Source organism: Mustelus asterias, chromosome 14, assembly GCF_964213995.1.
Source record: "Mustelus asterias chromosome 14, sMusAst1.hap1.1, whole genome shotgun sequence".
NCBI lineage: Eukaryota > Metazoa > Chordata > Chondrichthyes > Carcharhiniformes > Triakidae > Mustelus > Mustelus asterias.
Genome location: NC_135814.1, coordinates 86,014,484 through 86,041,748, shown reverse-complemented (window position 1 = coordinate 86,041,748; position 27,265 = coordinate 86,014,484). Strand labels below are relative to the sequence as shown.

The 27,265-nt window shown below is 43.3% G+C and overlaps 2 protein-coding genes across 2 annotated transcripts in view; both read right to left on the bottom strand.

Annotated features, from left to right (window-relative positions):
* Positions 1-27,265, bottom strand: part of rab5b (RAB5B, member RAS oncogene family) — an 80,726-nt gene extending 53,461 nt beyond the window's left edge. The window contains exon 1 of the mRNA XM_078228768.1: positions 27,164-27,265. The gene's annotated coding sequence lies outside the window, so the exon portion shown is untranslated. The remainder of the gene's footprint in view (positions 1-27,163) is intronic.
* vps16 (VPS16 core subunit of CORVET and HOPS complexes) overlaps positions 7,425-27,265 on the bottom strand; it is a 61,746-nt gene continuing 41,905 nt past the window's right edge. The window contains exon 17 of the mRNA XM_078227724.1: positions 7,425-7,451. Coding sequence (XP_078083850.1) covers positions 7,425-7,451 — 27 coding nt within the window. The remainder of the gene's footprint in view (positions 7,452-27,265) is intronic.

Genomic DNA, 27,265 nt, shown 5'->3' with positions numbered 1-27,265 from the left:
ATTCACTTATTGTAATGGGTTCCATTTTTGTTCAATACACGCTTAAATCAAACAAATATTTGAAGATTACAGATTAAGCAAATTCAAAGGTGACCAAAGTGGACTTAATACCAAATATGCACTTGCATAACTTTTTCAGAAGCAAAATATTCAAATAAAGGTAAAACAGTTAAATTTATCCAATATTCAAGTGGACTTAATGCATTGAAGTGTAAATAAAAGATTTCAATACCATGAATTGATCAATCAAGATTAAAAGTGTGATGATTGGGAGGGGCCTTAGGAGAAGACTAAGCAGTATGATGATGGACACCGAGTTCAAATTGACTCAGACATACTGAAAGTCTCTCTTATGTTAACTGAAGGGGTCCTACGTGAAATAAATGGATGAATTTCAGTAGTTTGTAGGTTGAATTAGGGTAAAGGGGCTACAGGATGGTTGGTATAGGAAGTGGGGCAATAGTATTTATAGTTTGGGATTGGAGCTGAACTGCACTCTTACTCTGCATCCAGCCATCCAAACTGGGAAAGGTCCAATTTCTAGCACAAATATGCCTCAAATTGATGAGGACAACTTTTACCAAATAAAAAAATGTTAAAGACAAAGTCCTGATCAGAATGTAGAGAATGGCCCAGGTTTCAATTTAAAAGCTGCAAATACAAGGTACCCTATCTCTCACTATTGCAAATGATAATGAAAGATCAAAAATACTTCCAATAGATCAAAGTATCACTTCTGAAAGTCAAGTCTATATCCTTTCACAGACTGGTCAACTAAAGTAAGCCTGACTTTTTTCTCTCAATGGTTAACCACTGAGACGCAGGGGACTTAACATTTAAAAAAAAACAGAATATGCAGACAGAAAGTATGAGTAATTTTCATACAGCTGATTGCACAATAACCTTCAACACTAAGTGCTGCACAACATTCATCATACAGTCACGATATTGACTAAAATCACATTATTGGCTGCAGACTTTTTTAAAGCATGGAACTGAGGGCGAAAACTTGGAAAGGATTCAATCTTGTAGTTTGCAATTAGAAGCCTTTGTCAAAATTACAATCTTTATTACTGCTTTGCATGAAAACACTTTGGAGCATTCGAATAGTGCTAATGGCCGTCCGAGGTTTATAGTGCAATAAGCACTGTGGAAGTGAAAAGTTATATAACTCCTATGCTGTTGGTAACTCCCATATCAGGATCATTCAACATTATTTGAATGCTGCAAAGACTTCAGCAAGCAGTGATTAAAATTGTTATTTTTGACAATTCGTACATCTGATTAATTGTTCTATCCATAAAATAATTATTTAATACATAAAATGACCAAGAGTTTTGTGTTGACAGAATTGATACTAATAACCTTGCTTTTAAGACAATTTAGAAAGCAGCTTGAATAGGCTTTTAGAGTTTTTTTTGGATATTACAGATAACATGATAGCACTTTAATGCAAATATGAAGGGCTGAAGTCTCAACAAGTTAATTCTTGTGGTAACTAATATATTTAAAATAAAGCATTCCACACTCCACAGAATTCTCAAAAATCCTGCCTAATCTTTCCATATCCAGAAGTGTAGGTTTTGTCCAGGAAAGAAATCCACAGGCAGAACCCAGGTGTAAAATATTGCTGGCTGATCTGAGTTACAAGGCTGAGCTGCAGCTGTTAGTGCTACGTGCTGCCAGAAGCAAGCGTCAGACTAAGAATAAAACTGCATTACGCAATTCCAGACGAAACTTCAAAATATTAAGCTGTAAAGTTCCTTTGATACAATTTGTGAATTGATAATATCAAATGTTTTGTAACTGCCAAATTGAAATATGCCACCAAATGACTGAAATTTCAAGATCAACAATTGATGCATGAGATCTTACTCTATACCTTGCAATAATATTTTGACTAGGGCCCAAAGGGGCTTGCAATTGAACAAAGAAGAAAATTACAGCACAGGAACGGCCCTTCGGCCCTCCAAGCCTGCACCGACCATGCTGCCCGACTTAACTAAAACCCCTAACCCTTCTGGGGACCATATCCCTCTATTCCCATCCTGTTCATGTATTTGTCAAGACGCCCCTAAAGACCAAACTGTTTCAATATTTTTGAGGGGGGTGAATTTAGAGGGATAATACATAATTCTTATTTTTAAACCTGCATTTTAATAATAAACGCTAACACTGAGAAAAAAGATACATATATAATTAAGTTAACTTCAAAGTTAATGTATACTTATTTAGCAAAGAAACACAGACACAAGACCTCATTCAGTTTTCAGTACATCAGGGAACCATAATAACCTGTTCCTTACGTCAACCAAAAAAAAGAGTGGTTGAGGAATTCATGCCATACATAATTTTAGACTGGCACACTGCAAAGAGTACCACAATTCCATTACTCAACTAACAAGGGCCACAAGCAAAGGAAAGGTGAGTTGAGATTCTTTTATCCTTTTACCTCTACAAGGACAGTATGGCAGTTAGAGCAATGGTATGCTCCTCCTGCCAGATGTGGGAAATTAGGGAGCAATCTAGTCTTCCTGACAACTTTGTCTGCAGGAAGTGTGTCCAGTCACAGCTCCTCGCAGACCGCATTGTTCGGTTGGAGCGGCAGGTGGATGCACTGCGGAGCATACAGGAGGCAGAGAGTGTGATGGACACTAGTTACAGGGAAATTGTCACACCACAGGTTCAGTCAGGTAGATGGGTGACCGCCAGGAGAGACAGGCAGGTAGTGCCGATGTCTCCTGTGGCTATTCCCCTTTCAAACAGATATACCGTTTTGGATACTGTGAGGGGGATAGCCTGTCAGGGGTACCAGCAGCAGCCAGGCCTGTGGCACCACACCTGGTTCTGCTGTAGAGCAGGGTCAGGCAAAGAGCAAGTGAGCTGTAGTAATAGAGGACTCGCTAGTTAGAGGCACAGTCTTTTCTGTGGCCGTGATCGAGACTCCAGGATGGTGTGTTGCCTCCCTGGTGCCAGGATCAAGGACGTCTCTGAGCGGTTGCAGGACATTCTTAAGGGGGAGGGCGAAAAGCCAAAGGTCATTGTACATATTGGTACTAATGACATAGGTAGGGAAAGGGATGAGGTCCTGAAGTGTAAATATAGAGAGTTAGGCAGAAGGCTAAAGTGCAGGATCTCAAAAGCAGTAATTTCTGGATTACTACTGGTGCCACGTGCTAGTGAGAGTAGGAAGATTAGGCAGATGAATGCGTGGCTTGAAGGCTGGTGCAGGGGGCAGGGATTCAGATTTTTGGATCATTGGGATCTCTTCTGGGGAAGGGGTGACCTGTTCAAGAGGGACGGGTTACACCTGAACCGGAGGGGATGAATATCCTGGCGGGGAGATTCGTTAGAGCCACTCAGGAGGGTGGGACCCAAAGCAGTAGGGAGACAGAAGAGAAGGCTGAAGACAGCACAGAAGTTAAAGAGAGCACATTAAGTAGTAAAGGCAGTGTCAGCAATCATAGTACCAGACGGATCAGGGAAAACAGAACAGAGATCAAGGGAAGTCCAGATTAAATGGCATTCATTTCAATGCAAGAAGCCTGACGGGCAAGGCAGATGAACTCAGGGCATGGATGGGCACGTGAGGCAGGGATATTATAGCGATTACTAAAACATGACCAAGGGAAGGATAGGACTGGTAGCTCAACGTTCCAGGGTGCAGTTGCTATAGGAAAGATAAAACAGGAACTAAGAGAGGAGGGGGAGTTGCACGTTTGATCAAGGAAAACATCATGGCAGTATTGAGAGGGGATATATCCAAGGGTTCAGCCACTGAGTCTATATGGGTAGAACTGAGAAATAAGGAGGGGGAAATCACTTTGATAGGGTTGTACTATAGGCCCCAAATAGTCAGCAGGAAACTGAGGAGCAAAGATGTAAGGAGATAACAGATAGCTCCAAGAAAAATAGGGTGGTAATAGTAGGGGATTTTAACTTTCCCAACATTGACTGGGACAGCCATAGTATTAGAGGGTTGGATGGAGAGAAATTTGAATGTATTCAGGAGGAATTTCTCATTCAGTATGTGGATGGCCCAACTAGAGAGAGGGCAAAACCTGACCTCCTCTTGGGAAATAAGGAAGGGCAAGTGACAGAAGTGTTAGTGAGGGATCACTTTGGGACCAGTGACCATAAATCTATTCGTTTTTAAGATAGCGATGGAGAATGAAAGGTCTGGCCCAAAAGTTAAAATTCTAAATTGGAGCAAGGCCAATTTTGATGGTATCAGGCAGGAACTTTCAAAAGTTAATTGGAGGAGTCTGTGGGAAGGCAAAGGTACGCTGGTAAGTGGGAGGCTTTCAAAAGTGTGTTAACCAGTGTTCAGGTTAAGCACATTCCTCTTAGAGTGAAAGGCAAGGCTGGTAGAAGAAAGGAACCCTGGATAACTCGAGATATTGAGGCCCTGGTCCAGAAGAAGGAGGCACATGACATGCTGGGATCAAGTGAATCCATTGAAGAGTATAGGGCAGTGGTTCCCAAACTTTTTTCACTGGGCCGTACTTTCGGAATAAAAATTTGCTCGTGCCACACCGAATTTTTTATTGATAAGAAATACATTCAAAAACAAAATAAAACAACTCCGAGCAGTGCTTGATTTGTAACATAGAACACAACTACTTTATAATACGATGGGACATCCAGAAAGTATAAAACAATGCTTGTTTAAACCATGTTTAAATGTTTCTTTGATTGTCCTTGAATCTTCCTGCCACACTTGCCATCCTCTCTCGCCACACCAGTGTGGCGCGCCGCATCCTTTGCGAACCACTGGTATAGGGGGTGTAGGAGTACAGTTAAGAGAGAAATTAGGAGGACAAAAAAGGGGACACAAGATTGTTTTGGCAGATAAGGCAAAGGAGAATCCAAAGCACTTCTACAAATACATAAAAGCCAAAAGAGTAACAAGAGAGAGAGTAGGGTCTCTTAAGGATCAACAAGGTCATCTATGTGCGGATCCACACGAGATGGGCGAGATCCTAAATGAATATTTCTTATCAATATTTACTGTTGAGAAAGCATGGATGTTAGGGAACTTGGGGAAATAAATAGTGATGTCTTGAGGAGTGTACATATAACAAAGGAGGTGGTGCTGGAAGTCTTAAAGCGCATCAAGGTAGATAAATCCACAGGACCTGATGAAGTGTATCCCAAGACATTGTGGGAGGCTAGGGAGGAAATTGCAGGTCCGCTGGCAGAGATATTTGAATCATCAATAATCATAGGTGAGGTGCTTGAAGATTAGAGGGTGGCAAAAGTTGTGCCTTTGTTTAAAAAGGGTTGCAGGGAAAAGCCTGGGAACTACAGGCCAGTGCGCCTCACATCTGTGGTGGGTAAGTTGTGGAAGGTATTTTGAGAGACAGGATCTACAGGCATTTAGAGACGCAAAGACTGATTAGGGACAGTCAGGATGGCTTTGTGAGTGGAAAATCATGTCTCACAAATTTGATTGAGTTTTTTGAAGGGGTAACCAAGAGGGTAGATGAGAGCAGTTCAGTTGATGTTGTCTACATGGCCTTTGACAAGGTACTGCATGGTCGGCTGTTGCATAAGGTTAAATCTCACGAGATCCAGGGTGAGGTAGCTAAATGGATACAAAATTGGCTCCTTGACAGAAGTCTGTGTCGATATGCGCGATCTTCTTGGAGATCCTCTCCACTTGGAGCTGGCAGTTTGAATTTAACAGATTCACACTCTCCACATCATGACTATCATTGACACTGCAAACTGCCGGCTCCAAGTGGAGAGGATCTCCAAGAAGATCGCGCATATCTCCACATCCTTGACAGACAGGTGGTTGTAGAGAGTTGTTTTTCAAACTGGAGACCTGTGACCAGCCGTGTGCCTCAGGGATCGGTGCTGGGTCCACTGTTATTTGTCATTTATATTAATGATTTGGATGAGAATATAGGAGGCATGGTTAGTGAGTTTGCAGATGACATCAAGATTGGTGGCATAGTGGACAGTGAAGGTGGTTATCTAGGACTGCAGCAGGATCTTGATCAATTGGGCCAGTGGGCTGACGAATGGCAGATGGATTTTAATTTCGATAAATGCGAGGTGATGCATTTTGGTAGATTGAACCAGGCAGGACTTACTCAGTTAATGGTCAGGCGTCAGGGAGAGTTACAGAACAAAGGGATCCGGGGTACAGGTTCATAGCTCCTTGAAAGTGGAGTCACAGGTGGACAGAGTGGTGAAGAGGGCATTCAGCATGCTTGGTTTCATTGGTGAGAACATTAAATACAGGAGTTGGGATGTCTTGTTGAAGTTGTACAAGACATTGGTAAGGCCACTCTTGGAATACTGTGTACAGTTCTGGTCACCCTATTATAGAAAGGATATTATTAAACTAGAAAGAGTGCAGAAGAAATTTAGTAGGATGCTCCCGGGACGTGATGGTTTGAGTTATAAGGAGAGGCTGAATAGACTGGGACTTTTTTCACTGGAGCGTAGAGGTCTATAAAATAATGAGGGGCATAGATCAGTTAGAAAGTCAATATCTTTTCCCAAAGGTAAGGCAGTCTAAAACTAGAGGGCATAGGTTTAAGGGGAGAGACACAAAAGGATCCAGAGGGACAATTTTTTCACACAGAGGGTGGCGAGTGACTGGAACAAGCTGCCAGAGGTAGTAGTAGAGCGGGTATAATTTTGTCTTTTAAAAAGCATTGAGAGTTACATGGGTAAGATGGGTATAGAGGGATATGGGCCAAATGCGGGCAATTGGGACTAGCTTAGGGGTTTAAAAAATAAGGGTGGCATGGACAAATTGGGCCGAAGGGCCTGTTTCCATGCTGTAAACCTCTGACTATGAACAATCCTACTGTTTTAGTATTTGTGCAAAAGAAGAAACTCAATTTAGTAACCATGCTGATTGTTTTGATAAAGTATGTGGAATGTTGCATCATTGGTGTCAACTATTATTCTTGACTAACGTCCATCAGTAACTGTCAAAAATGCACTTTATGTAGAACTATTATCAGTGAGAGAAAAAAAACAATTTTCCACAAACACTCGCTCAGGCGCAAAACGTAAAATGATAGTGAGCTGAGTTACTACACAGCTATTCTTCAGTCACATATGGAATTGTTCAGCATTTATAGATTGCAATGGAGGATAAGGAGAAAATGAATGACCAGTAACAGTTTGATACAAACACCACAAACAAGGATTTATAGCAGAGCATGTGACTATAACTTGTAAGCTTGGTTAATCTTAAAATAATGAGGTCATTTACTGAACAAGATGTGATGATGAATTTAACAGGATTAACAAGGGTCCACACAAATGCTGCATATTGTGATAATTACTTATGAAGTGATCCTATTATTTAAAAATAATTTCCTAAATCCCTTTGGTACTTGAGTAAATGCCTTCTGGAGAATGGAGAAAATAAAAAAAGTTACTTTATGGCAGCTCAACTATAATCCACATAAATGGCCACCATTCTGTTAAATACAATAATTAAATACAATAATCAAACACAAAATTTCCAATTCAAACGTCGCCATACTTCCAGATCATAAATCAATAGATCACCTTTGGTTGGCAGGATGTAACTCGCAGGGTGGCACACTGAACAGAACAAAGTGGGAAAGTAAGCTGTGAGAACACAAGTAGGCTGCAAAGAGACATAAACGGGTTTGAATGAGTGGGCAAGAACTTGGCACGTAGAATATAATGTGAGGAAGTATAAAGTTATTCATTTTGCAGGAAATACTGAAATGCAGATTTTTTTTAAAAATGGGAGTTGTTGGTATCCAGAGGACCTGGGTGCTCTTGTACAAAAAAAATCAAAGTTAACATTATAGATACAGTAAGAAATTAAGAAGGGAGATGGTAAGTTTGCTGCTTTTTCAAAGAAATTGGAAAACCAGAATAAAATGGTTACTGAAATTATACTGGGCCTTGGCAAGACTACACCTGGAGTGATGTGTGCAGTTTTGGTCATCTTATCTAAGGAAGAATATACTTTCCTTCACGGGGGTAATGAAGGCTCATTGCACTGAGTGGCTATTAAGTAGACTAGGTTTATATGCTCTACATTTTCAAAGAATAAAAGAGGTGGGCTCACTGAAATATATAAATTTCTAAAGGGACAGGACAGGGTCGATACTCGGAAGATATTTCCCTGGCTTGGGGGTTGACAACAAGGAGTTACAGTCTCCGAACAGACTGACTATTAAGGCCTGATATGAGGAGAAATTTATTCGCTCAAAAGGTTGCAGACCTTTGGAATTTAATAACCTAGAAAGCTGTAGATGCTCAGTTATTAAGTAGATTCAAAGCAGAGATCAATAGATTTTTGGCCACCAAGGAAACAGAGTTATCGGGATAGTGCGCAAAGGTGGAGTTGAAGTAGATCAGCCATGATCTCACTGAATGGCAGAACTGGCTTAAAAGGCATATTAGCCTACTCCTGTTTCTTATGTCCTTAAGTAAACAGGACTTGATAGCAGAAAGTAAAAGGAGTGTGCTGGATTGTTGGGCTTTGATTGTTGAACATTTATTGCCCATCCCTAGTTGACCTTGAGAAGGTGGTGGTGAGCTGCCTTCTTTCATGTTGGACACCAATTGGAAGACGCACAAGGGTGGTGTCAGGCTTTACTTCATTGACACATCTGTGTAGTAAATATACTGTACATAAGTCTGGTGATGAAAATCCTTAATTTGTATATATTCTTGGAATGTAATTAAGGGAGTCTTGAAGGTGACATTGCTCAAGTACCAAAATACTGCACTGTAGCTTTTTGAAATAAAATGTGGAGTTATAGCCAGGGCAGGTTTGCGAATTTGGGTTCCAGCGAGTGTAACATTAGCAGTAAACCAAAGCTAGGATGCTGATTGGCTGGAAGGATGGCCTGAGGGATAGAATTGTAAATAGACGGTAAGTAGACGGTGCAAATTAAGGCTAGTTTGTTGTAGGGAAGCCAGAAGCATTCTTTCCATTGGTCAAGAATTGCAAATATTTGATTAGAAGTTATCAGTTGTGTCAACACATGCACAACCTTGGGCTGAATGTTGCAAAAGCTGCCTGCAAAAAGGGGATTAAAAAAAAGGACACTTGCCAGAAAACCGCATTTGTTTCAGGACACTTGCTATAAGAATGGTTTGCCAGGACAGCAAGTTAGAGGTTAGTAGTAGGGCACTTGCTCGGAAGTTAGTATTTGCAGATGACATTGAGAGTCACCAGGTAATTGCCATAAGAATCCACAAATGACTACGGTAATTGTCACCAAGTTTGGAATTGCTGCAAGAATCAGATCAGTATTAGAATCTAGTAATAACCTTAAAGTGGACCATCCTTGTCAGGAAACTGCTTTCAGCTTGAGAAAGAGCAGAGCAGCATCACACACGAAAGGGGGGAGAGAGGAGACAGGGAAAACACTCAGCAGTAGTTGTGAAACGTGCATATACAGCAGTTCAGGAACTCAAAAATCAGAGTTGAGCTCGTAAAATTGTGAAAGGAGCTTTGCATGTAGGCTGCTTTTTAAACCTTAAAGAATGCTATGAATCAAGAGACCAGATTCAAGGAAACAAGCAGACGGCAAGATCAAGAAATCCCAGGACCCATGGGAAAGACAGTGTATCAAGCCTTGCCTCAACTAGTGGAAGATGGTACTAATCTTTTTTTGTGCGTTTCTCCATGTGTGTGGGTTTCCTCCAGGAGCTCTGGCTTCCTCCCATAGTCCAAAGATGTGCAGATTAGGTGGATTGGCCATGCTAAATTGTCCTATAGTTTCCCAAGATGTATAGGTTGGGGGATTAGAGGGGTAAATGCATAGGGTTATGGGATAGGGCGGGGGCCTGTGTAAGATGCTTTGTCAGAGTCGGTGCAGACTCAATGGGCCGAATGGCCTCCTTCTGCACTGTAGGTATTCTATGGTTTGTTGTTCAATAAATCTTGTGAGTTTGCATTCTGATTAGTGATTGTCCTTTTTACCAATAAGGTTATTCCCTGACAAGAATCTTCTTACTGGGGTTTAGCAGAGTCCAAAAAGTGGCAAGGGTACAGAATGCACTCTGGGAGGAGGACAATGTCCATCACCAACAGTGATTCGCTAGCACCACTATTGATCAAATTGACTGAGTCCTAAAGGACATAACTGCTAACTTGAGTCTGCAGAAGGTGATGAGGGAACCAACAAGAGGGAAAACTTATTTAACTTCCAGTTTATTTCCATTATTTAGTTATTCCACTAAATAGAGGGATGGCAGGACACCTGTTTCATGGAATGTGCATGCTGTGCTTTGTGGAAACACCAGGAACCTTCTCATGTCCTAAGCAAGCTCTGGGTTTTGGTGTACCCACAAGACTGAAAGCTACATTTCTGGATGTAGCCACTCTACAGTTTAAAGGTGTGCAAGCAGTGAGGGACTACTTGACAGTCAAGGAGGATCAGGCAGAATTGCCTCCAGTGCATCTTACTCTCCCAACAGAATTCAGCTCTCTGAATACTGCTGAAAGCATTGCTTTATCTGGGGAATGCAGTGCAGTCAGAGACAAATTCACAGCAGCTCAGGTGACTCAGCTGCAGAAGGAGGCAGGAGGAAGATTGGGAGAGCAAAAACAATAGAGGGGATTCTATAACAAAAACAAAACATGCTGGAAAAACTCAACAGGTCTGACAGCATCTGTGGAGAGAGAATAGAGCCAATGTTTTGAGTGAGGATGAGCCTTTGTCAGAGCTGAAGGGTCATCCCAACTTGAAACATTGGCTCTATTCTCCCTCCATAGATGCTGTCAGACCAGCTGAGTTTTTCCAGCATTTTGTTTTTGTTTCAGATTCCAGCATCTGCAATATTTTGCCTTTATCTGAAGGGATTCTATAGTTAGGGGAACAGGTAGGGTGTGCACAGCCAGAGGTCATAGAACATAGAACAGTACAGCACAGAACAGGCCCTTCGGCCCATGATGTTGTGCCGAGCTTTATCTGAAACCAAGGTCAAGCTATCCCACTCCCTATCATCCTGGTGTGCTCCATGTGCCTATCCAATAACCGCTTAAATGTTCCTAAAGTGTCTGACTCCACTATCACTGCAGGCAGTCCATTCAACACCCCAACCACTCTCTGCATAAAGAACCTACCTCTGATATCCTTCCTATATCAGGTCATAGGTTCAAGGTGAAGGGGGGGAGGTTTAACACAGATATCAGAAGGACATATTTCACACAGAGGGTCGTGGGGGCCTGGAATGTGTTGCCGGGCAAGGTGGTGGAGGCGGACACACTGGGAACGTTTAAGACTTATCTAGACAGCTATATGAATGGAGTGGGAATGGAGGGATACAAAAGAGTGGTCTAGTCTGGACCAGGGAGCGGCGCGGGCTAATTGTTCCTTGTTTCTCGTTTCAAGGCTTCATTCTATGATTATCTTGCTGGTGCCAGTACAGAGCGAGACTGCGGATAGTTGGGAACCTGTCTCGGGGGCAGGGAATTCATATGGTGTTCGTGGAAGTGGAAATGACTAGGGTTGGGAAGCATTTCCCGATCAGGGCCATTGTGATCTCCTGGACTCGTTTCGATCGCCTCAGGGGGTCGGAGAGGAATTTCCCAGATTTTTTTCCCCATATTGGCCCTGGGGTTTTTCACTCTGCGTTTTCGCCTCTCCCTGGAGATCACATGGTCTGGAATGGGGGGGTGGGGGTGAGTTAATAGGTTGTAATGAACAAAGCATCGTTGCTGTGAGGGACAGCTCGGTGGATAGGATTTTGGTATGTAGATAGGCTGGAAAATTGGGCGGGGATCCTGGATTCAGGATTCAATCCTGGACCGGGGAGCGGCGTGGGCTTGGAGGGCCGAAGGGCCTGTTCCTGTGCTGTATTGTTCTTTGTTCTTGTTCTATATCTTCCACCATGAACCCTATAGTTATGCCCCCTTGTAATAGCTCCATCCACCCGAGGAAATAGTCTTTGAACGTTCACTCTATCTATCCCCTTCATCATTTTATAAACCTCTATTAAGTCTCCCCTCAGCCTCCTCCGCTCCAGAGAGAACAGCCCTAGCTCCCTCAACCTTTCCTCATAAGACCTATCCTCCAAACCAGGCAGCATCCTGGTAAATCTCCTCTGCACTCTTTCCAGCGCTTCCACATCCTTCTTATAGTGAGGTGACCAGAACTGCACACAATATTCCAAATGTGGTCTCACCAAGGTCCTGTACAGTTGCAGCATAACCCCACGGCTCTTAAACTCCAACCCTCTGTTAATAAAAGCTAACACACTATAGGCCTTCTTCACAGCTCTATCCACTTGAGTGGCAACCTTTAGAGATCTGTGGATATGGACCCCAAGATCTCTCTGTTCCTCCACAGTCTTCAGAACCCTACCTATGACCCTGTAATCCACATTTAGATTAGTCCTACCAAAATGAATCACCTCACATTTATCAGGGTTAAACTCCATTTGCCATTTTTCAGCCCAGCTTTGCATCCTATCTATGTCTCTTTGCAGCCTACAACAGCCCTCCACCTCATCCACTACTCCACCAATCTTGGTGTCATCAGCAAATTTACTGATCCACCCTTCAGCCCCCTCCTCTAAGTCGTTAATAAAAATCACAAAGAGCAGAGGACCAAACACTGATCCCTGTGGCACTCCGCTAGCAACCTGCCTCCAGTCTGAAAGTTTTCCATCCACCACCACCCTCTGTCTTCGATCAGATAGCCAGGTCATGGCCCATATTGGTACCAATGATATACAGAAAGACAGATGGGGTTCTACAGGCAGATTTGGAGGGCTGGGAAGGAAAACAGCATCAGGTCCTCAAAGATAGAAATCTCATGATTACTCCCAGTGCCATGCACTAGTGAACATGAAAACAGGATAGAATAATAGGATAGAATAATTGAGTGTGCGACTGGAGGGATGGTGCAGGAACAAGTGTTTTAGATTCCTGGAACATGGGATCAGTTCTGGGGGAGGTGAGACCTGTACAGGCTGGATGGATTGTACCTAACAGGGTTGGAACCAATGTCCTCTTAGGATACCTGTTAGGGCACCTGTGGTGGGTTTAAGCCACTTACTTGGCAGGGACATGGGAACCAGGATGCAGCAGTAGAAAGGAGAAACAAGATGTACAAAGGATTAGGAGAGACAAATCGTAACAGGCCAAGTAGTAAGGTAATAAATGGAATCAACGCAAGAGGAAATGACATATAGTGTAAGTTAGGTTTACATTAAATGTATGCTTTCACACAAAGCATGGTAAATAAGGTTGGTGAGCTGTAGGTGCAGATGACCACGTGGGGAATATGATGCCCTGGCGATAAGAGTGACTTGACTCAAAAAAAAAGTGCAGGAGTAGGTATTGAATGTTCCTGGCTCCAAGATGTTCAGGAAAGATAGAGAAGAGAGAAGGACTGGCAGCATTGATTAAGGAGAATATTACAGTGCTGGAGAGAGAATGTTCTGGAGGGGTCAAGGACAGAATCGATTTGGTTACAGTCAAGAAACAAACATTAGACCACCTGTGTATTCTACAGATCACCAATTTATGGGAAAGATACAAACAAGAAAATCTGCAGCGAAATTAGAGGTGTGCAAAAACTATTCAGTAGTATTAATGTGGGATTTGAATTATTCTAATATAAATTAGAACAGTATAAAGGGCAGAGAGGCATCAAAGTTTTTGAATTGTGTTCAGGAGAACCTTCTTGATGAATAAGGAAGCGGTGTAGGATCTGGTTCTGGGGGAATGAGTTGGGCCAAGTGCATCAAATGTCAGTAGGGGATCATTTAGGGAATGGTGATCATAATATCATATGGTTTAGGTTAGTGCCTTTAAAGGAGGTACATTCAAGTACAGTTTGGGCACATTCCCACTAGACGAAAAGGCCAGAGCTCTCTGGATGACGAAAGCAAGGGAGATGAAATAGAAAAAGGATCCTTATGACAGATGTCAGCTTGTAATACGGAGTTAGAATCAGGTTGAATATGGATCAGAAGGGAAAAACAAAATAAGGGAGGCAAAGAGAGTACGAGAAGAGACTGACAGTTGACACAAAAGAGAATGCAAAAGTCTTCTATAGGCATAATATGTCACATTCATAACAACAGAAGATATTCACATTGCCGAGTGTGGTGAAGGCAGTTTCAATTGTAGCTTTCAAAACAAAACTGGGTAAGCCCCCAAAGAGAAAATTTGAGGATGAGTAGGACTAGCTGAGTTGCTCTTGCAGAAAGCCACCATGGACACAATGAGCCAAATGGCCCCCTTCTGTGCTGTAACAATTCTAGGATTCTATGTCAGTGCTGGGGAATGTAACAATTTGCCACATGCCACATTGTGCCAGCACTGATCATCTCTAGATCACAGATATCACTACGCAGATGCAGAGTAAACTGTTTTACCTAAACTGCACCAATAACATGGCTTAACTTCAGAGAGCACTCCATATATCACCAATGTGCTTCTTTAAATTCCAACAGCAGTTATCTGCACAGCCTCTGCAATAAATTATGCATTCTTATTATAGTTGTACATATGTCCAACAAGAATAGATCGAAACAAAAACAGAAAATGCATCAACAACCTGCTTTTATTTTAGTGTTTAATTCACTGCCATTTCTAGGAATGCTTACCCTGAAGCAGTACTTGCTCTTTGACAGGATTTTCGTTATCTTGCTTTCACCCTGTCCACCTTCATTGTTTTTTTATTTCCCTACTGGTATTTGACAAGGTGTTTACCAAAATTAGCTCTCTCAGCCATATTTCCTTCCTCAGCAACTGTCTCCGAGTTACCCCACGTGGATTCCAACTCTAATTCCACCCCTCATGTTTCAAATCTGCCAGGTGTCTCCGTTCCTCGGAGTGCTTTGTCACTGCATATTGAGATTCACATTCAGTGCTATGCACCTCCATATGCACAGCCTCCATGTCTCTCACCCTATCTCAAAGCTGCTCTTGTCCTTAGTTTCATTTCTTTCTTCGTCGCATCCGATGCCAGCTCTGACAAGTCATTCAAACTTGAAACATTAGCTCGGTTCTCTTACAAAAAATGCTGTCAGACCTGCTGTGATTTTCCAGCATCCGCAGTCATTTGCTTTTATATAGGAATGAATTGAAACTGCCCAAGCTCATTTCATTTACAGCTGGCAATGGGAAGACTAGTGTTCACTACTTCCGAGATTCAAACTCAAATGTACGATAAGAAAGGATCAAGCTAGTGTGATAACTAGTCCTGAATTAAACTTCATACCATGCACCTTCTTGATGAGGCAATTAAAATGCCGATTAAAAATTGCATTTTTTGTAAAATAACAAACTCCAAAAAAATGATTTAAAAAACTTTGGTGCTTTAAGCTTTTCTTGCAAGTAATTGATTTCTTCAAAGTGGTAAATATTTGAGTAATAAGAAGGTAGCGCCAAAGTGATTCTTGTACATAATTCTCGAGAATGTCCCAAGGGACAAGAAACTTCAGCTACATGGATAGATTGAAGAAGTTGGGACTGTTTTCCAAGAGGAGGAGGAGAATGTGATGAGATTTGTTACAGATATTCAAAATCATAAGGAGCCTGGGAAAAACTGCTCCCATTGGTGGAAGGATTGAGAATTACAGGGCACAGTTTTAAGGTAATTCACAAAAGAAGCAATGGCAACACGGCAACTGATGCACCATAGAAAGCATTCTTTTTGGTTGTATCACAGCTTGGTATGGCTCCTGCTCTGCCCAAGACTGCAAGAAACTACAAAAGGTCGTGAATGTAGCCCAATCCATCATGCAAACTAGCTTCCCATCCATTGACTCTGTCTACACTTCCCGCCGCCTCGGCAAAGCAGCCAGCATAATTAAGGACCCCACGCACCCCGGACATTCTCTCTTCCACCTTCTTCTGTCAGGAAAAAGATACAAAAGTCTGAGGTCACATACCAACCAACTCAAAAACAGCTTCTTCCCTGCTGCCATCAGACTTTTGAATGGACCTACCTTGCATTAAGTTGATCTTTCTCTACACCCTAGCTATGACTAACACTACATTCTGCATTCTCTCATTTCCTTCTCTATGAACAGTATGCTTTGTCGGTATAGCGCGCAAGAAACAATACTTTTCACCGTATGCTAATACATGTGACAATAATAAATCAAATCAAACATGAAGATGTTTTTTCATCCAAGTGGTTAGGATCTGGAATGCAATGTCTGAGAATGTGCTGGAGAAAAGGTCTATTGAGGTAATCAAGGGGAAAATTGGATTTTTAGGTGAAAAGCGAGACTGTGCAAAGCTATGGGGAGAAGGCAGCGGGGTGGCATGAGCTAAGTTGCTGTAGAGAATCAGCACAGATATTCAGATATATATATATAGATATATATATTCAGATATATTCAGCAAGCGTAGAGACTGGGGACGAGCATGTACCTAAGAGGAAGAGCAATCTGAGGGAGGATGAACTCAGTGGGCCGGGAGGTCTGGAGTGCATCTGCTTCAATTCAAAGTGCATAACGGGCAAGACAGATGAACTTAGAGCCTTAATGCATGCACGAAACTTGGATGTGGTTGCAATGACAGAGACTTGGTTAAAAGGACAGGACTGGCAGCTGAATATTCCAGGGTATAAGTGTTTTAGGCGAGACAGAGGAGGGCCTAGAAAAGATGGGGGAGTAGCAATACTGGTTAGGGAGCATATTACAGCGGTACAGAGGGTGGACAATTTGGAAGGATCATGTAATGAGACACTGTGGGTAGAGCTCAGAAACAGGAAGGGCGCAGTCACTATGCTGGGGGTATACTACAGGCCTCCCAACAGCCCACGGGAAGTTGAGGAACGGATATGTAAGGAGATTCTGGACAGGTGTAGAAAAAATATGGTTGTTGTAGTGGGAGACTTTAATTTCCCTCAAAGGAGGGGAATTATGCTTAGCACCCGAGGAAGTAGGTGAGATCCTAAATGAATACTTTGCATCAGTATTCACAAAGGAGAGGGACACGTTGATTGGTAGTGTCTCAGAGGGATGTGTAGACCCATTAGAACAAATCGCAATTACAAGGGAGGAAGTGTTGGGTGTTTTAGGAAGCATTATGGTAGACAAATCCCCAGGGCCAGATGGCATCTGTCCTAGATTACTGAGAGAGACAAGTAATGAAATTGCTGGGCCTCTAACAGAAATCTTTGTTTCCTCATTGGACACAGGTGAGTTCCCAGAGGATTGGAGGATAGCAAATGTGGTCCCATTATTTAAGAAGGGTAGCAAGGATAACCCGGGTAATTATAGGCCAGTGAGCTTGGCGTCCGTGGTAGGGAAATTGTTGGAGAAGATTCTTAGAGATAGGATCTATACACATTTAGAACTGAAGAGTCCCATTAGCAATAAACAACATGGTTTTGTACAAGGGAGGTCATGCCTCACAAATTTGGTTGAGTTTTTTCAGGAGGTGACAAAAATGATCGACGAGGGAAGGGCCGTGGATGTCGTCGACATGGATTTTAGAAAAGCATTTGGCAAGGTCCCTCATGGCAGTCTGGTGCAAAAGGTTAAATCTCACGGGATCAAAGGTGAACTAGCTTGATGGGTACAGAACTGGCTTGGCCATAGAAGACAAAGGGTAGCAGTGGAAGGGTCTTTTTCTGATTGGAGGTCTGTAACTAGTGGTGTTCACAGTAAGAAGTCTAACAACACCAGGTTAAAGTCCAATAGGTTTATTTGGGAGCAAAAGCCACTAGCTTTCGGAACAGGCTGTTCCTTCGTCAGGTGGGTGGGAGTTCTGATCACAAACAGGGCACAAAGACACAAACTCAATTTACATGAATAATGATTGGAATGTGAGTCTTTACAGCTAATCAAGTCTTAAAGGTACAGACAATGTGAGTGGAGAGATGCCAACACCGGCATCTCCACATCATGACTAGTGGTGTTCCGCAGGGCTCTGTACTGGGACCTCTGCTGTTTGTGATATATATATAAATGATTTGGAAGAAGATGTAGCTGGTCTGATTAGTAAGTTTGCGGATGACACAAAGATTGCTGGAGTTGCGGATAGTGATGAACATCGTCAGAGAATACAGCAGGATATAGAGAGGCTGGAAAATTGGGCGGAGAAATGGCAGATGGACTTTAATCCAGGTAAATGCGAAGTGATGCATTTTGGTAGATCTAATGCAGGGGGGAGCTATACAATAAATGGCAGAACCATCAGGAGTATAGACACACAGAGGGATCTGGGTGTGTAAGTCCACAGATCCTTAAAGGTGGAAAAGGTGGTGAAGAAGGAATATGGCATGCTTGCCTTTATTGGACGGGGCATAGAGCATAAAAGTTGGCATATGATGTTGCAGTTATATAGAACGTTGGTTAGGCCACATCTGGAATACTGCATCCAGTTCTGGTCGCCACACTACCAGAAGGACGTTGAGGCTTTGGAGAGAGTGCAGAAAAGGTTTACCAGGATGTTGCCTGGTATGGAGGGTATTAGCTATGGAGGTGAGATGGAGTAAACTAGGGTTGTTCTCCCTGGAAAGACGGAGGTTGAGGGGCAACCTAATAGAAGTTTATAAAATTATGACGGGCATAGATAGGGTGAACAATTGGAAGCTTTTTCCCAGGTCAGAAATGACAAGGGGTCACAAGTTCAAAGTAAGGGGGGCAAGGTCCAATACGGATATGCGAGGGACGTATTTTACACAGATGGTGGTGGGGGCCTGGAATGCACTACCAAGCAAGGTGGTTGAGGCAGACACGCGAGGATCATTTAAAACTTAACTAGATAGCCACATGAACAGACTGGGAATAGAGGGATACAAACGGATGGTCTAGTTAGGAACACATGATCGGTGCAGGCTTGGAGAGCCGAAGGGCCTGTTCCTGTGCTGTATTGTTCTTTCTTTGTTCTTCGATATTGTAGGCCTAATGGCCTCTTTCTGTGCTGTAACAATTCTGCAACTGAGATTCTCTACAAGGGTACAACCATTATTGATACTGACCTCATGAGGGACTGTACAGTATATGACATGCTTTAAAGAATTACTGGGGACCAACACAAAATATATAAAGCTCAGCTGAAGCTTGCAGAACAACGGTTTTGTGAAGGGTAGGTCGTGCCTCACAAACCTTATTGAGTTCTTTTGAGAAGGTGACAAAACAGGTGGACGAGGGTAAAGTGGTTGATGTGGTGTATCAGGATTTCAGCAAAGCATTTGATAAGGTTCCCCATGGTAAGCTTTTGCAGAAAATATGGACACATGGGATTGAGGGTGATTTAATGGTTTGGATCAGGAATTGGCTAGCTGTAAGAAAACAGAGGGTGGTGGTTGATGGGAAATATTCATCCTGGAGTTCAGTTACTAGTGGTGTACCGCAAGGATCTGTTTTGGGGCCACTGCTGTTTGTCATTTTTATTAATGACCTGGATGAGGGCGTAGAAGGATGGATCAGTAAATTTGCAGATGACACTAAAGTCGGTGGAGTTGTAGACAGTGCGGAGGGAAGTGGCAAGTTACAGAGGGACATAGACAAGCTGCAGAGCTGGGCTGAGGTGGCAAATGGAGTTTAATGCTGAAAAGTGTGAGGTAATTCACTTTGAAAGGAGTAACAGGAATACAGAGTACTGGGCTAATGGTAAGATACTTGGTAGTGTGGATGAACAGAGGGATCTGGGTGTCCATGTGCATAGATCCCTGAAAGTTGGCACCCAGGTTGATAGGGTTGTTAAGAAGGCGTACGGTGTGTTAGCTTTTATTGGTAGAGGGATTGAGTTTCGGAGCCAGGAGGTCATGCTGCAACTGTACAAAACTCTGGTGCGGCCGCACTTGGAGTATTGCGTACAGTTCTGGTCGCCGCATTATAGGAAAGATGTGGAAGTGTTGGAAAGGGTGCAGAGGAGATTTACCAGGATGTTGCCTGGTATGGTGGGAAAATCGTATGAGGAAAGGCTGAGGGACTTGATGTTGTTTTCGTTAAACAGAAGAAGGTTAAGAGGTGACTTAATAGAGGCATACAAGATGATCAGAGGATTAGATAGGGTGGATAGTGAGAGCCTTTTTCTCGGATGGTGATGGCTAACAAGAGACATAGCTTTAAATTGAGGGGTGAGAGATATAGGACAGATGTTAGAGGTAGGTTCTTTACTCAGAGTAGTGGAATGTGGTCCCGTTGTTTAAGAAGGGTAGCAGGGATAACCCAGGAAATTATAGGCCGGTGAGCTTGACGTCCGTGGTAGGGAAGTTGTTGGAGAGGATTCTTAGAGACAGGATGTATGTGCATTTAGAACGGAACAATCTCATTAGTGACAGACAGCATGGTTTTGTAAGAGGGAGGTCGTGCCTTACAAATTTGGAGGAGTTTTTTGAGGAAGTGACAAAAACGGTTGATGAAGGAAGGGCCGTGGATGTCGTCTATATGGATTTCAGTAAGGCATTTGACAAAGTCCCACATGGCAGGTTGCTTAAGAAGGTTAAGGCTCATGGGATACAAGGAGAGGTGGCTGGATGGGTGGAGAACTGGCTTGGCCATAGGAGACAGAGGGTAGTGGTCGAAGGGTCTTTTTCCGGCTGGAGGTCTGTGACCAGTGGTGTTCCGCAGGGCTCTGTACTGGGACCTCTGCTATTTGTGATATATATAAATGATTTGGAAGAAGGTGTAACTGGTGTAATCAGCAAGTTTGCGGATGACACGAAGATGGCTGGACTTGCGGATAGCAAAGAGCATTGTCGGGCAATACAGCAGGATATAGATAGGCTGGAAAATTGGGCGGAGAGGTGGCAGATGGAGTTTAATCCGGATAAATGCGAAGTGATGCATTTTGGAAGAAATAATGTAGGGAGGAGTTATACAATAAATGGCAGAGTCATCAGGAGTATAGAAACACAGAGGGACCTAGGTGTGCAAGTCCACAAATCCTTGAAGGTGGCAACACAGGTGGAGAAGGTGGTGAAGAAGGCATATGGTATGCTTGCCTTTATAGGACGGGGTATAGAGTATAAAAGCTGGACTCTGATGATGCAGCTGTATAGAATGCTGGTTAGGCCACATTTGGAGTACTGCGTCCAGTTCTGGTCGCCGCACTACCAGAAGGACTTGGAGGCGTTAGAGAGAGTGCAGAGAAGGTTTACCAGGATGTTGCCTGGTATGGAGGGTCTTAGCTATGAGGAGAGATTGGGTAGACTGGGGTTGTTCTCCTTGGAAAGACGGAGAATGAGGGGAGATCTAATAGAGGTATACAAGATTATGAAGGGTATAGATAGGGTGAACAGTGGGAAGCTTTTTCCCAGGTCGGAGGTGACGATCACGAGAGGTCACGGGCTCAAGGCGAGAGGGGCGAAGTATAACTCAGATATCAGAGGGACGTTTTTTACACAGAGGGTGGTGGGGGCCTGGAATGCGCTGCCAAGTAGGGTGGTGGAGGCAGGCACGCTGACATCGTTTAAGACTTACCTGGATAGTCACATGAGCAGCCTGGGAATGGAGGGATACAAACGATTGGTCTAGTTGGACCAAGGAGTGGCACAGGCTTGGAGGGCCGAAGGGCCTGTTTCCTGTGCTGTACTGTTCTTTGTTCTTTGTTTGGAATGCCCTGCTTGCAGCAGTAGTGGACTCGTCAACATTAAGAGCATTCAAATGGTTATTGGATAAACATATGGATGATATTGGAATAGCATAGATTAGAGGGGCTTTAGATTGGTTTCACTGGTCGGCGCAACATCGAGGGCCAAAGGGCCTGTACTGCGCTGTAATGTTCTATGTTCTATCTCATCTCTCAATTAGGTATTTTGCAAGCTTCCAGACTAACGCTGATTTCAATAACTTCAGATTATAACCACTGCTCCCATTTTACCAGACTGCTGGTGTTGATAACAGTTCTGTTGTTGCCATTTGTAGCTTCTTTAAACCCATCTTTTGTTTACTTGCCTAATATCACCACCTTTTGCCTTTCACTACCCTGTCTTTTAATCACCCTTGCTTTCAACCTCAAAAGATCTTTCCTTTTGCTCTCCCTTCTGTATTTGCTTAAATTATATTAAATTACATCTCTAACTTCTTCCAACTTTGACAGAAGATTATCAATTTCAGAGGTTAACTCCCTTTCTCCCTCTCGACAGCTTCTGGCAAATGTTGTTATTTCCATAATTTTCTGTTTTGTTTTAGATTTCCAGCATCTGCAGTATTTTGTTTCGTCATAGTCATAGAGGTTTACAGCATGGAAACAGGCCCTTCGGCCCAACTTGTCCATACCGCCCTTGTTTTTTAAAAAAAACTCCTAAACTAATCCCAATTGCCCACATTTGGCCCATATCCCTCTATACCCATCATACCCATGTAACTATCTAAATGCTTTTTAAAAGATAAAATTGTACCCGCCTCTACTACTACCTCTGGCAGCTTGTTCCAGACACTCACCACCCTCTGTGTGGAAAAATTGCCCTTCTGGACACTTTTGTATCTCTCCCCTCTCACCTTAAACATATGCCCTCTAGTTTTAGACTCCCCTACCTTTGGGAAAAGATATTGACTATCTACCTTGTCTATGCCCCTCATTATTTTATAGACCTCTATAAGGTCACCCCTTCGCCCCCTACGCTCCAGAGAAAAAAGTCCCAGTCTATTCAGCCTCTCCTTATAACTCAATCCAACAAGTCCCGGTAGCATCCTAGTAAATATTTTCTGCACTCTTTCTAGTTTAATAATATCCTTTCTATAATAGGGTGACCAGAATTGCACACAATATTCCAAGTGTGGCCTTACCAATGTCATGTACAACTTCAACAAGACGTCCCAACTCCTGTATTCAATGTTCTGCCCGATGAAACCAAGCATGCCGAATGCCTTCTTCACCACTCTGTCCACCTGTGACTCCACTTTCAAGGAGCTAATGAACCTGTACCCCTAGATCTCTTTGTTCTGTAACTCTCCCCAAGGCCCTACCATTAACTGAGTAAGTCCTGCCCTGGTTCAATCTACCAAAATGCATCACCTCGCATTTGTCTAATTAAACACCATCTACCATTCGTCAGCCCACTGGCCCAATTGATCAAGATCCCGCTGCAATTGGAGATAACCTTCCTCACTGTCCACTATGCCACCAATCTTGGTGTCATCTGCAAACTTACTAACCATGCCCCCGATATTCTCATCCAAATCATTAATATAAATGACAAATAACAGTGGGCCCAGCACTGATCCCTGAGGCACACCGCTGGTCACAGGCCTCCAGTTTGAAAAACAACTCTCTACAACCACCCTCTGGCTTCTGTTAAGAAGCCAATTTTGTATTCATTTAGATACCTTACCCTGGATCCTGTGAGATTTAACTTTATACGTATGCATATCGCCACTTCAAAAATAACTGGCCTCTGAATTTTTTTTAAATGGATATCAGTGGCATTGGTATTCTGGTAGGATGAGATCAAATATATGCAAGAGCCACATCATGTGACTTCATCTTCTGATCAGTCACAAAGTTACCATGATAGAGATTTCAATACCTGATTCCAACCTATGCAGCAGGCGGAAAGATAATGAAAGAAACAAAAGCTGCACAAAAGTTAAACAAGGCTATAATCCTAATTTAAAAATTAGTTCTGTATACTTCAGTTCTATTTTTAAATTATTTTACATAGTCATACTCCATTAGGCAGAGAAACAGACAGGCAGCACCGTGGCATAGTGGTTAGCACAGCTACCTCACAGTGCCAGGGGACTCAGGTTCAATTCCAGCCTCGGGTCAATGTCTGTGTGGAGTTTGCACGTTCTCCCGTGTCTGCGTGGGTTTCCTCCGAGTGCTCCGGTTTCCTCCCACACTCCAAAGATGTGCAGTTTTGATTGACTGGCCATGCCAAATTGACCCTTAGGTGTCAGGGGGATTAGCATGGAGGCCTCGAGGGGAGTTGGATGACCAGCAGTTTACTGAAGGAATGGGAAGGGGGGGGTCTCCTGGACACAAATATGTGGATTAGCGGGATCGGGCCTGGGTGGGATTGTTGTCAGTGTGAGCTTGATGGCTGAATAGCCTCCTTCTGCACTGTAGGGATTCTATGATGTTCTGACATATTTATATTGGAATGCTTCAATCTCTTGCATATAAAACTGTGTACTATATATACAAATGGTACTGAACCACACCTTCACCTGCATCTTTGGTTCCTGGTCTCCAATTACTCCTCCTCTAACAACCTGGCCATTTCCTTGATACGGCCCTCATTTGCACGCCCCAAATCCAGGGGATGCAGACTTGAAAGGATGTGTTAGACAACTGGCTTTACCACCCATTGCCAGATCTGCCTGGACCACTTGAAACATCAAGTCCTGCTCAATAACCCCAGTTTCTTTTCTCCACTGCAAACTGTCTTCTTAAACTCCTCTTCCCTGCCCTCTCCATTCTCACCTCCAACGAGTGAGGAGCTCATGGACTTCTGGGTCACCAAGATCAAGTGAATCCAATCAGCTGGCTCTGTTGCATCCCTCTATTCTACTAGCTAAACTTCCTCTCATGCTCTCCCTGCCCCAGCTTCAAGCTCACATATGTCTCAAGTTTCTCTCTCCTTATGCCCTCTCTGTTCTTGTGGTCAGGCGACCCCTCCTCCTGTTCCCTCAATTCTATTCCCAGTAAGCTGATCATCCAACTCCCCTCATGGCCCCCATGTTGGCAGATATCAATAGTGGTTTTCTCTCTTCAGGTTTTTGTCCCTTTGCCTATAAATCTGCCAATCATCACTCTCCTCAAAAAGCCAACCCTTGATTCCTACATCCCTCCATTCCATCTCCAACCTCCCCTTTATCTCCAAAGTCCTGACCATGTTGGCGCCTCCCAAATCCATTCTTATACCTAGAATTCCAAGTTTGAATCTCTCTATAATTAGAAGTTCTTGGATGTATTTCTTTTCTGTAATTTAGTCATAAACTGTTCCCATTTCATTTAAAAATGCAATGAAATCCTCATATTTGTCATATAGTTTTCACATTTGAGAGATTAATCTATCCATGTTTATAACATATTCACGACATTAATAATCAAGGAATTATCTCTCAAATCAGTATAAGTGCAAAATCCATTCACCATTTTTGGAATACATTTTCTAGTCACCCAGGATAGGGTTGGGAAATGGGGCTTTTTATATTTCAAGCATCTCGTCTCAGCACCATACACCTACAGGCAGTCATGTACACCAGTATGCAACCTTCAAAAAGATGTTACCATGTCTGTGTTACAATTATCTACTAGCTAATTTTGATGTCAAATTAAGGACAATGTATACGCTACTAGGCCATGCCCACTTAGAACAGGATTGATCCTGCCAAAATGGCCTGCTCTGAATTCATATGTAAAAGTCATTCCATGAGGAAATCTTACTAGGAAAAAAAAATCCCAAGAGGTCAGACTTAGGTGAATTTGAACTCTGTCCCAGAAATGCTCATCCATCTTCTTTTAACCAGAAGCATAAAGTACATAATTGATAACATGTAAACAAGCAGCTGAGAAATAATGCATCCCATTTTTAAAAATCAACAATGATCTCAAAGCTATTGCCAAATTAGCTTGATTTAATGAATGACAGTAAGACAATTCAAGTTTATGCTTACAATTTCCTACACGGCATAGTGCTGATCAGTCATATCGCTGGAGGTGTCAAAAAGACACCAAATAACTCACCAAAAGACAGGGTTAGAAATATCAGCTGGTGAGACACCTTGTCCCACTTCAAATACATCTATCTCTTTGTGAGCATATCAAAAGCAAGATCAGAATCCTATGTCACCTTCTCAATGCAAATAAAGGATACAAAAACAACAATAGCTGTTTGAGAGATTACAATCTAAATTTGATGTCCAGTCAAAAGAAAGCTGTGCTCTCACAGGAAGGTAAGAAGTCTCACAACACCAGGTTAAAGTCCAACAGGTTTATTTGGTAGCAAATACCATAAGCTTTCGGAGCACTGCTCCTTCGTCAGATGGAGTGGATATCTGCTCTCAAACAGTGCACAGACACAGAAATCAAGTTACAGAATACTAATTAGAATGTGAATCCCCTAAAGCCAGCCAGGTCTTAAAGGTACAGACATTCGCATTCTAATTAGTATTCTGTAACTTGATTTCTGTGTCTGTGCACTGTTTGAGAGCAGATATCCACTCCATTTGACGAAGGAGTAGTGCTCCAAAAGCTTATGGTATTTGCTACCAAATAAACCTGTTGGACTTTAACCTGGTGTTGTGAGACTTCTTACTGTGCTTACCCCAGTCCAACGCTGGCATCTCCACATCACTCTCACAGCAATATATACCCCTCATTATGTTTCCGTGTTATAATTGCTCACAGAAATCACATACAAAAGAAAAATTAAAAATCCTGCCAGGCCTTGAAAGGATAGGTGCCCATTTGAGAATTTCTCACTACAAAAAGTTAACTAGGCAATCAACAGTAACGGAGACGACAAGCTCCGTATGCCCTTTGTCTATGTCAACAAGGCACGTCTAACTGATTTCCTTCCAAGTACCAACACATGATGATGCTCAACCAGGGGTCATTCTTAAAAGACAAAATGCCTAATAGTAAAAGCTCGCAGTTCCTTTTCGGGGTAGTTCATTCCTATGTATGCACAGCTGGGTTTGATCAGGTTTGACCGTGCCAGATTTTACATTAGGATGTCACAAGCAATAGCTTCTTCAATCAGCCTCGTCTGGATTTTCCGTGAATCATTTATCCGAAGATATTGGTAAACTCCATCTGGGATAAATGTCCGAATCACAATCCATTCCAACACAAACAAGCCCGATCAGTGTGGGAAAATCCAATCCACTCCGAATACAAGATGCAGTCACTGGGCCACTCCAGCACCCACATCACTCATCATAAAGCAGCTGCGCACCCAAAATAAACAGCCAGCCACAGGCCCGGGAGCCCCCCTCCAACTCCGCCCGAGAGGGCTGGAATCACAACTCAACAGGGACAGGCAGGCAGAGAGAGAGCCCGGGTAGAGGCTGCGGACAGCAGCTCCACCCTGATCGGTCCTCCCTCTCACCCCGGGTCTGGGCCCGGTTCTCTCGCATTCCCCCCCCCCCCCCCCCGGTCTGGGCCCGGTTCTCTCGCATTCCGCCCCCCCCCCCCCCCGCGAGCCTGGTTCTCTGTCCCTCGGGCCTGGGCTCAGTTCCTCCTCTCTCTCCTCCCCCCCTTCGGGCATGGGCCCAGTTCCCCCTCTCTCCCCCTCCTCGGGCCAGGGCCCGGGTTTCTTACCTGCTCCGTCCCTCCCCCCTCCTGGACCGCTTCACTCCTCACTGCCGCCGCTCTCCGTTCCTCTGCCGCTGTCCTAGTGGTGTATCCATCCGCAAAGAGTGC